The sequence below is a fragment of the Panicum virgatum genome, chromosome 1K (genome assembly GCF_016808335.1).
Source record: "Panicum virgatum strain AP13 chromosome 1K, P.virgatum_v5, whole genome shotgun sequence".
Lineage (NCBI taxonomy): Eukaryota > Viridiplantae > Streptophyta > Magnoliopsida > Poales > Poaceae > Panicum > Panicum virgatum.
This window is the reverse complement of record NC_053136.1, coordinates 52,717,938-52,729,198: the sequence shown is the minus strand read 5'-3', so window position 1 is coordinate 52,729,198 and position 11,261 is coordinate 52,717,938. Positions and strand designations below refer to the sequence as shown.

At 45.0% G+C, this 11,261-nt stretch overlaps 1 protein-coding gene and 1 long non-coding RNA gene across 3 annotated transcripts; one reads left to right on the top strand and one right to left on the bottom strand.

Annotated features, from left to right (window-relative positions):
- Positions 1 to 797: 797 nt before the first annotated feature.
- On the bottom strand, positions 798 to 4,193 carry LOC120643166. The gene is made up of 2 exons (XR_005662863.1): positions 3,650 to 4,193; positions 798 to 3,041 (listed from the first exon to the last, which is right to left on the bottom strand). It is a non-coding gene; the product is annotated as an uncharacterized LOC120643166 (long non-coding RNA).
- Positions 4,194 to 7,099: 2,906 nt separating this feature from the next.
- LOC120643148 (lysM domain-containing GPI-anchored protein LYP6-like) lies at positions 7,100 to 10,819 on the top strand. Of its 2 annotated transcripts, XM_039919669.1 has the most exons (5): positions 7,109 to 8,002; positions 9,423 to 9,540; positions 9,636 to 9,797; positions 9,878 to 9,909; positions 10,303 to 10,819. In XM_039919669.1, exons 1-5 carry the CDS (start codon positions 7,321 to 7,323, stop codon positions 10,581 to 10,583), a joined length of 1,275 nt encoding a protein of 424 aa, XP_039775603.1. In that variant the 5' UTR covers positions 7,109 to 7,320; the 3' UTR covers positions 10,584 to 10,819. The 2 variants fall into 2 exon arrangements, with proteins under 2 accessions (XP_039775610.1, XP_039775603.1); XM_039919676.1 differs by lacking the exon at positions 9,878 to 9,909 and having other exon boundaries at positions 7,100 to 8,002; positions 10,303 to 10,478.
- Positions 10,820 to 11,261: the final 442 nt, after the last annotated feature.

The window sequence follows — 11,261 nt, the reverse complement described above, 5'->3', positions numbered from 1 at the left end:
AGATAGGCAAAATTGACTTTCTTGAGATAGGCAAATGTGGTGACATTGAGGTCTATTTATGCATTGCAACTAGGAATAACTCATTGGTGTTTGGCATTTTAGTTCATTTTCTCTCCAAAATTAATTATGTAGTATGCCATTCAAGTTCATTTTATCAAATTTTAGGTCGACCCAATAATCCAAAAATGGCAGAACTTGCATCCCTAATTGCAATCATCCAATGTTCGGGAACACCATCTTCAAGTTGCGGCATAATCTGGGGTCTTTCTTCTGGCATGCTCGGGCCACCTGTCCATAAAAGTTTCAGAAGCAATCCACAGACACGGGGTCAATTGGCAATATCACCATGCTAATTCAAAGTCATCAATTATTGCTTGTGTACTCTGGTTTTATGTATATGTATGAGTTTTTCAGAAAATAACTTGCTTTCATACCTGAATTCATTGCTCTGTCATTCGTAAGCTTGGCTTTCCTTTTACAGTATATGTTGCCTTATGATCAGGGTTTTTTTCCTGACCGGTAAGTTGAAACCGCCGCGGTCCGGTAGCGGTAAACCGGTCCGGTTTGACCGAAAACTAGAAAAACCGGCCAAATTCAAATTTCAAACCAAAAACGATAGTTCAACCGGTTTTCACCGATTAGCCGACTGGTTAGGCCGGTAAACCGGTCCGGTTTGAGTGGTAACCGGGGAGTTGAACAAAAAAACCAACAATTTTAAAGTGGTTCCCCGGTGTGAAATAAATAAAAATTTTGGCATGAGCTATGCATATATTAATGTAAAAGACCACACCAAAGCAACAATTTATAATCATGTATATAAATACAATAGTAATAAACGTGCATACAAATATCATAGTCACAATCGTGCATACAAATACAATAATCACTGATACACATCAATAAAAGTTCAACGTACGAGCGAGAAGACCCCCATTTGGGACGCCATTTGGGACATCACATTCAAACCTCGCACTCTAAGCAGCTCAGTCTTGTAGTCTTGCCAACTTTGCCCTGTCCACGCCGATGTTATCTCCCATTCCTGAACTAACATAATGTAAAAATGGGGGTCTTCCCATTCATACACCCATCTCGTCAGTGGCTGCATGTTGATGTCAGGTATGGGGGTCTTCCCATTCGTACACCCTTTTTTTCTTTTTTTTTATTTAACTTCAAATGCCCGCAAAGTATACTAAATGAACGAATATTTGAAAATTTTGACACCATTAGATTCGTCGCAACTTAAAGTATTTTTAGGAATTTTTTTTGGGAATTTTTCATTTTTTTGAATTTAAAGTTTTGAATTTGGGCGGTTTGAAGCCGGTCCGGACCGGTTACACCGGTAACCACAGTTTTCGGACCGGTTCCGGTCGGGGGAAAAAACCTTGCTTATGATACATTGATACCAGATACCTCCTGCAATTCGGAAGCATCAGCAGAGATCAGCTGTTGCTTGTTGGGTATAATCCAACCTTCTGTAAACAACACCCGCACTGACCACACAAGTAGTAAATGGTAGTGGCTCCTTGGGGTATCATCCACAAACTAATCTATGTATATGCATCTAACAACTAACTAACATCTCATATGTTCTAGTAACTTTCCGGGGTTAGATTCCATGTTCATCACAAAGTACTGAGCAGCACATTATTATACAGCCCCACGCCCCATGCAATATCATATGTTTTAAAGAAAAACAACAATCTAGAGTTGAGGACTACTTAAAACTTAAAGGATTACAGGAAATATTCTAAATTTCCAACTAAGATGTTAGTGATAAGAAAACATCAAACAGAAAAGCTAATTACTTCATAAATAACCTTGCAGTTTATGCTACTGCAGATAGTAGAGTTTAGGCCACAAAGGGAAACTTGGTTAGATAACACAACAAAAACTCAATTTGGCATGTGCTGATGCAATCTTGTAAGTTTTGAGAGTAATATAATACACAAGTTTTGCATTTTAAGCAGATTCATATTACATTTACATTTTTATGAAAGATAATTGAAGCAACAATTTTATCAGAACTCAAGTAACAAATTAGCAATGCAGTACTTCTATGTCAAACACAAAATAAAGTTGACAAAATCAAACTAAAAGATCATGCAAGAGGTAGTATTATCTTCATACACTTAGGTTTGACAGTTTTGCATATTACTATTTATTGTAACTTGCGAAAGCATGGAAAGAAAGGCTCTACCAGAACAATCAAAGAACCCTAAAATCAGAAATGCCAAGCATTGCGGGCTTAAGTACGACAGTTTTGCCTATTAAATTTACTATCACTGAAAGCGTGGCGAGAAATGCTCCACCAGAACATAGGATGAGCGATAGGCAACACATGCACCTGCACCCGGGCACGCGTACAAGCAGACACACGGCCCCACCAAACCAACCTCCACCCTCACAAAGTTGATATCAACGGTACAATAAACACTGACCTTAGTGACCTACTTTAGGCTGGCTTAAAAAAATATCAGCTTTGAGTCTCAATGAAATAAAGCCACAATAGTGGCAGCAAAACCTTTGAGTCGCAAACAAGTTAGGAGTGGGCTAGACATGAAATCGAGCCACAAAGTATAACAAACTAAATAAGTTATTAGTGGAATAGTGGTAAAAGGAGATCAATAGGGTACGGGCATGTGGATGTCTGGATTTCATGCAGATAATTCTTTCAGTGTGTTTCAATCCTATAAGTACTCCCTCCATTCACCCGCCTCTCGGGCCCAACGCCCATTTACTGCTTTAACTAAACATGCTACTGCTTTAATCATAACAACAGGAACAAAACAAAGATGGGAAATCTAAGGCATGTATAGCATCCATCAAATCAGACGTGATCATTTTAGCCCTTCACATTGAACTCACTGTAAACCAATGTGTACAAATCATTTTGTGACAGAAGTAAACAGGAATGAAAATATATCATTGATAAGAGTATTGTTGCTATTAGATACCAAAATGATGCTTGCTCACTGCAACAGTCCAAGCAAGTTGAATTGCTACCATTGATGCATTGTACATTTTTTCCACAGTTCCTCCCTCTATAAATCAAACGCCAGAATGTCAAAGTATGGAACAAAAAAAAAACTCCACCTCAATGTTCAAACAAGCAGAACCTAGTATACACCGCCTTTTCATTACAGGTCAATTCTTCATCTATTATTCAAAGAAAGATACCATAAAGCCACAAGACCCAACATATCAGAGAATGGGATAAACATGATCTGGTGAATTTTAACATGCATACTGCAGTATGGCTTCCGCATCCAAAGTGATGGTGAGCATTACTACAGCCAGGCAGTTGAATCCCCAGGGTTACTGAAATTACCATACGCAGATGCCTGACTAGTTCCAACAGACAACCCCGACCAGTCCCAACTAGGAAATCAGGTCAACAGCAACCCAAATACTCTGATTCCACAACAAACTAGAAACCCCAACGCCAATCTGGACTCGAACATACTGCTAAAAGCCCTAACAGAACCAAACCCTAACAAGGATAATAGCCAAATCGGCACTCGAACGCAAATACAGTGCCCACGAATCACGTCGCAACCCGTCCTATAGAAATCCAACACCACTAGGAGAGCGAATTCCATCAAGTAGGGTTTGAAACAAAAGCACGGGATTTCAAAGCCAATGTACCCACCGAGGCATCACGGCAAGGCGGCGGTGCTAGCGGTGGAAGGCATCTCACACAGCGCCCAAGCTCCACCCGTTGCGCATCGACTCCCCGAAGGCGCGGCGGCGGCGGAGAGGTCGCCGCCTTTCCCGTTAGGGTTGGCGGGTGAAGCGGCGCGGAGTCCCCTCCACACTCGCCGGATCGGCGGCTCCAAGCACGATTGCTAGGGCCTCGAAGTGGGGAGAGAAGCGGCGAAGGTGTAGACCGGTAGGCGTGTCGCCTCCGTCTTCCCGCAGACCCACGGGGAGGCATCTATCGGCGGAGAGGCCGCTGCCTTCCACACGGCACCCTCGTAAGCTTCGAAACCTCGAGGAGCGGAGGAGGGACACCAATCAGGAGGACCACCGCGGCGGCGGCACTCGGCACGGCAAAGCGCACGGAACCAAGCCCCGGCGGGAGCGCGACGTTCCTTCTCCGCGTCTCGGCTCGCTCCATTGCTAGGGCGAGAGAGGCGTCGCGGTGGGGAACGAGTCGAGAAGCTTCGGCGGCGATTCTTGTTTTTTTTGTTTTTTGTTTTTTTTTAAAGAGGAGTTACTGAGACTATCCACACCCCATCTCCCCTGAATTTCACTCTAAAAGAAATATTCATGCCTGGTCAACGAGATTCTTCTTCCTACACCAACTTCACTCGCATTCCATCAACTCTACATTTTAACTATATACCCCACTACCACATATTATATTCATCCCACCACAACCACCACCCAACCGCCCTTCCCTCTTCTCCGTCTTCTCCGTCCGGGGCCCGCAGCGGCACAGTGATTGGGGTGGACGCCGTACCACTCTGCAGATGGAGGGGATCGGCTGCTCCCCCACGGTGGAGTCATGGGCTGTAGGTGATTTCCACTCTAAAAACAACTCTACCTGTATAGCGGGACGGTGGAGCCATGGGGTGCGAATGGTCTAAGGGAGGCCCGAGGGACAATAAGGCCAACCTCTCCCGGTTCCACATTTGCTTGCTTGCCTACCATGAGCCTGGGCTGAGAAAACATGCTACCGCCATTCACACTATTTTTCAATTCCTGATCAATTATATACTTATATATTCCTTCAAAAAAAATTGCTGGGTCGTGTGGCACTCATCTCATGATAGAGTAATAGACAGGTGCCAGCGTTGAGGGGGAGCAAAAAGGTTATCATAGTTTTTGCAATTTAAATGTCTGATAGTCGAATTAAGTTCTGAAGGATACATGCCCAAAGTGCCAAAAATCATGTGATGACCTCCTTGTATGAAGAATACGCTTTGATTTTTTTTGTTTTGAGTCCTCCTCTCCTCGATACGTATCTCTGACCGCTGTTTTCTATTAAATACATTTATAGGATGTAATATACTTATGAGAATGTGAAAGTAGTTTTAAATATAAATATATGCAACCATAATTCATATTTACCATTAACGTGAGCGTGTCACCAAATGTGTTTGACAGTCACCAAACGTAAGTAAATGCATTCAATTCTAACTAAAAATTTTATCTAAATAATACAATAATGATGTATACACTTTACTGCAAATAATAAGCAAAATGCATACACTTGAGGCGCAGGAATCTCTCCGGCCGCTCGAAGGAAGGAGACTTGAAATCCGCGGAGATCACACCTCCGGCCGTAGACATGGCGACGATCAGTCAGTCGGCACGACAGTCTAGGCAGGTGTCGTCCACACCTCCGGCCTGCCACGCCCCACGCAGCTCCGCTCTCGAGGCTGTTCAGTTGGTAGAATGAATATTATTCGGCTGGTAGAATAAATAATATTATGTGAGAAGAAATAAATCGAGATAAACCAAAATAAACCGTGCCAAAATTAGCCGAACAGCCCCCTCACCAGGGTTAAAAAAACCGGCCGGAACCGGTCCGGTAACCGCGGTTACCGGTCTAACCGGCCCGGACCGGTTCCGGTTCCGGCCGGTTTCAAACCGGCCCAAATTCAAATTTTAAATTTGAATTTCAAAACATGGAAAAATCCCAAAAAATTCTTAAAAATACTTCAAGTTGCGACGAATCTAATGGTGTCAAATTTTTTCAAATATTCGTTCATTTAGTATACTTTGCGAGCATTTAAAGTTAAACAAAAAAAACATGCATACAAAAGTATACAAATACAATGTAAAAGTAGTACAAAAGAGAGTTGGAGGGTTCATTTAGGCTAAAACATATTATACAAACATTCATTTAGTATACTTTGCGGGCATTTGAATTTAAACTAAAAAGAAAAAAAATTTGAATTTAATCTAAACCGACCGGTAACCGGTCAAACCGACCGGTAACCGGTCAAACCGGACCGGTAAACCGGTCTAACCGGCCGGTTAGATGTTCGAAACCGGTATAACTGTGGGTTTTGAATTCAAATTTGAGTTTGACCGGTTTTAACCGGTAACCGGTCCAACCGGTCCGGTAAACCGGAACCGGTGGCCGGCGGTTCGGTACCGGCGGTCGGTAAAAAAATCCCTGCCCCTCACTCGAGCCGCTGCAACCGCCGAGAGCACCTGCCCCTCACGTCCAGGGTTAAAAAAACCGGCCGGAACCGGTCCGGTAACCGCGGTTACCGGTCTAACCGGCCCGGACCGGTTCCGGTTCCGGCCGGTTTCAAACCGGCCCAAATTCAAATTTTAAATTTGAATTTCAAAACATGGAAAAATCCCAAAAAATTCTTAAAAATACTTCAAGTTGCGACGAATCTAATGGTGTCAAATTTTTTCAAATATTCGTTCATTTAGTATACTTTGCGAGCATTTAAAGTTAAACAAAAAAAACATGCATACAAAAGTATACAAATACAATGTAAAAGTAGTACAAAAGAGAGTTGGAGGGTTCATTTAGGCTAAAACATATTATACAAACATTCATTTAGTATACTTTGCGGGCATTTGAATTTAAACTAAAAAGAAAAAAAATTTGAATTTAATCTAAACCGACCGGTAACCGGTCAAACCGACCGGTAACCGGTCAAACCGGACCGGTAAACCGGTCTAACCGGCCGGTTAGATGTTCGAAACCGGTATAACTGTGGGTTTTGAATTCAAATTTGAGTTTGACCGGTTTTAACCGGTAACCGGTCCAACCGGTCCGGTAAACCGGAACCGGTGGCCGGCGGTTCGATACCGGCGGTCGGTAAAAAAATCCCTGCTCACGTCCCCCCCCAGTCCCGGCTCCCAGGCTCCCAGCCCCTTCTCCGCTCGCCGCCGACCGTTGCGGGGCTCCGTCCTCTTTTCAAAAACAAGACGAATCGCGCTTTCTCATTGAGACCCTAAACACACACAGTCACTGACTCGACCCAGGTAACTCCGGTCCCACCGGTCATTGAGAAACCCTCGCAGCCAGCGAGTCGCCGCGGGAAAGACCTGCGGCCTCTGCTACCTTTCCCTCTTCCCCTAGCTTGGCACAGATTCCCAGCGCTGCCAAAAGCAAACAGCGCCTTCCTTTGTGATCCTCTCCCCTCCTCCCGCCTTCCCACACCGGACACCGACGCATCCTTTGCTCCATCTCGCTGACATGCTGGCCCCACGTCGCCTCGCCCCAGACCGGCTTTACAAACCAAGCTGGCAAGCTTCTCTGCTCTCGCCCACAGAGTAGGAGTAGTCGCGCTCCACAGTCCAAGCTCGCACCCGCGAGTCCGACCCCGAGGTTAGCCTCTCTCGGGAATGGCGGAGCTGCGTGGCTTCGTGATGGCGGCTGCGGTGTTGGTGGCAGTGGCGGTAGTGTCATTGGCGCCGCGCGCCGCGGAGGCGAAGACCACGATCGAGCCGTGCTCCGGGTCCGACTCCTGCCAGGCGCTGCTGGGCTACACGCTCTACGCCGACATGAAGGTGTCCGAGGTGGCCGCGCTCTTCGCCGCCGACCCGGCGGCGCTGCTGGCCGCCAACGCGCTCGACTTCGGGGCCCCCGGCGCGGCGCACCGCATCCTGCCCGTGGGCCTCTTCGTGCGCGTGCCCACCCGCTGCTCCTGCGCCGACGGCGTCCGCAAGTCCGTCTCCGTCCGCTACGCCGTGCGCCCCGCCGACACGCTTGCCACCGTCGCCGACGTCGTCTTCGCGGGGCTCGCCTCCGCCGACCAGATCCGCAACGAGAACGGGCTCGCCTCCACCGACCCGGACGCGCCGCTCGACGCCGGCCAGAGGCTCGTCATCCCGCTGCCCTGCGTCTGCTTCAACTCCTCCGACAACAACCTGCCCGCCATGTACCTCTCGTACGTCGTGCAGGTCGGGGACACCGTGCCCGCCATCGCCGCAAGCTACGAGACCACCGTCACGGACGTCATGAATGTGAATGCCATGGGCAGTCCTGTGGCCGCACCGGGCGACATTCTCGCGATCCCGTTGCCAGGTACCTTGACGAATTAATGTCTGATCAAATAGGCAACTTGATCGTCTTTTCTTAGCCTGTTTATTTGAACTGCTATGGTCTAAATGGCATCAGTACATTGTATATACTTGACGTTGGAAGGCCATGTAGTGTGAATTTACTAGAAACGCCCACATACACAATGTACGTCTGGTCATTGGGAGTTTTTTTTTATGGCATTTTCGGACACAACAGAGTTGGTTTTAGGTAGTCTAAGCCTTTCAGGTCGATGCAAGTCTGGGAACAAAATTAGATGAACGAAGATGTTCGTTGCATTGAATAGTTTTGAGTCAAACTTTGCGAACAAGCCTAGGTTGTTCAGCCAGCATGTTATGTTCTGAAGAACTAATTAACGACCATAACGTGAGTTCGCAAGAGTATCTTGAATTGCTATTTTTTTTATAACGTAAGTTCGGTCAGTCTTTAACAGATTCACATAGCCCAGAACCCATCAATTATGTTGATTATTTTGCTGCAGATCGAAACCTGTTGCCAAAGTCTTATATCTACCAAAGTTGCAGCATTTCACATTTCAGTAAGAATCAACAGGAGCAGAATAATACGATGGAAATGTATCTCTAGTTTAATTGTCAGGTGAATGGAAAGGTTTTCTTAACATATCAATTGTCAATTTCCAAAATGAATGCATGGTATCCTACAGTCGTAATTTTAGCAATGTTAGAGCATCTCCAAGAGTTTGCCATATTTTACTTGGCATATCTTGTGTTTTGCCAACTTCTAAAAAGATATGCCAAGTAAAAAAAAAAGAGCTTATCTCCAACAGTTTGGCATAATTCACTTGCCAAATCCAGATCTAACTTACATCAGGAACCCTGAGAGAGAAACAAAATTATATTTATGCCCTTCCACCTCTTGAAAACTTAAATCAAGAACCCTTCTCTGTTATTTATTTCTTTTTTCACCCTCCCACCTGACTAGAAACCACGATGCCAACCGCGCGCCGCACGCGTATATTTACGCGCTGGAGGCTGGTTTTTCCCAAGTTGCCAAAAATTGCCAAGTCTTTTGCCAAACTGTTGGAGGAGTATTTTTAACGTTTTTACCAAAAATCAAAGATGGCAACTCGATTTGCCAAACTGCTGGAGATGCTCTTACTTGGTAAGCTAGAATATGTAATACATTATTCTGAATGTTGATATGTCCTATTGTTCCTTGCCATCCCCTCCTTGAGTTTCGGAGATATGTCATATACTAATATGTGCCCATTAAAAAGTATAAGCACCACATTGTGGTGGATGATCTGTAATTCAGTACATTTTTATGTTTAATGGACACCTCCTTGTGTTCAACTGGTTCTGTGTACCAGGCTTTTTTCTGTTCTTTCTTAACATCAGTCTTTTCCAACATTTTTTCTGACGCTGGTTGTTTGTTTCTGCATCAGCATGTGCATCTGCATTTCCAAAATCTGCTTCAGACCATGGATTGATTGTAGCAAATGGAACCTATGCTCTTACTGCTGGCAACTGTGTGCAATGTAGCTGTGGACCAGGCAGTCTCAAGTAAATTTAGCTAGTATCATTTCATTCTTTTCTGTTGTTCTTTGATTTACTGCTGAATTTAACTTTGGACCACTATCCCTGTTTTGTGTTCTCAGTTTATATTGCACACCAGCTTCGTTATCTGGATTGTGTCCAAGCATGCAGTGTCCTAACAGCAATGTGATGCTTGGCAATGTGAGCACCCATCCAACCGGTGCAGGGTGCAATGTTTCTTCTTGCAGCTATGGAGGTTTTGTTAATGGAACTATTACTACATCGTAAGCAACAGGTTTCCCAATGTTTTCTATTTTGTTCCCACTTACTAGTATCAAGGTTACAACTTACTTTTCCTTGTCAGGCTAAGCGCAGGTCTCCAACCCAGATGTCCAGGTAATTATTGTTGACTGTCTCTGCGGAATTGGGTGCCAAGGCAGTGATACCTACACACTATCTGTCACAGGCTCACAGCCATTTGTATCTAGATATATACAATATCTGTTTTTCTCCCTCTGTTCATTTGACAATATATTGTTAAGTAACAGGCACATGGTTTATGATTGAATGCATAAACTAGTCAGATTGTTCAATACATGTGGCATGGTCTTTAAAATTTAGAACATTGGTAAATTTGCAGAATGGCTAACATATGTTCAGTTCATGGTTACCCTTTTTTCTTTTCATATTGTTCTGCTTATGATGATGTGATATCCCATTTCATTCATTTGGTCAGCATTCCAGCTTTACTTAGATATACTTCCTGTTTCTGAATGTCTCTTCATGCAGGACCACATCAATTTCCTGCCCTGACTAATCCGCCTACCACTGTGAACCATGATTCGACGTATCTTCCTCCGCTATCAGCTCCAGGACCTGCAGAAGCTGGTGGAGTCATGCCTGAACCAGGCTCAGCAAGCCCGCCAGTTCAAGGAGGGTCTTTCACACTCCCTAAAGTCTCTACGGCAAATGGCCCTGCTGGAAGCGTTTCAGAAGCTCCTTTGATGGATAAACCACGTCGTATTCTATCTTTTTTCGTTTCTTGCCTAGTTTTCTACTTGCAGCTTTGAATCACCATGTGAAGAGTTCTTTGTTGTATCTCCTGTAGTGTAGTAAACTGGAAGCCTCATTTAGGCTGGCAAGTGAGAGGTATGATGACGGCAATGCTTTTGAAGCACCAATGGTTATCATTACCCCGAGTTCTGACTTTATTTAGCAAAATTTCCTGCTATTGTGCCTAAGCAGATCTTTGTAGTTTTTTGTACAAAGATGGTACCCTATTGTGATGCGCAAAGTGGTTGCTATTGCTCTTCTCTTCAAACCATCCAGGAACTGCATCTTTATCCTCTTTGATCACATGGGACGACCCTGGCTAAGCTGCTTTTCTAGAACTGCCTTGTTTTGCCGGCTCCACAGAAGAAATTCCTCGGCGATGGCTCAACTTCTTGCACTATGGCCTTTGCTCATCTGTGATCTAGAAACCCAAAGGGACCAATGGAGGAAGAAAAGGAGAAAAGGCTGGAGCATCGCGTTGTGATATGCTGAATTATTGCTGATCTGCGTATTTTCCCTTAGACGTCCTTGACCAGACCACGCCAGTTCATGGTGGCACATTCCTGTCAAGTGCCAAGTGCCAGGCATCCATCGGAGCAGGACCATTGCAGAGCAGTCTGGGCCCAGGACTAGTGAGATGATGCCTCTGCTCTTTCAGCACAGATCCCAGGTTCGCGAGCATCTGGGCTGGGTTG

Coding starts and splice junctions, on each gene's coding strand:
- LOC120643148 (XM_039919669.1), top strand. CDS start 7,321: ATGGCGGAGCTGCGTGGCTTCGTGATGGCGGCTGCGGTGTTGGTGGCA. Junction 8,003..9,422: donor TCTCGCGATCCCGTTGCCAG/GTACCTTGACGA, acceptor TTTCTGCATCAG/CATGTGCATCTGCATTTCCA. Junction 9,910..10,302: donor TCTCCAACCCAGATGTCCAG/GTAATTATTGTT, acceptor CTCTTCATGCAG/GACCACATCAATTTCCTGCC.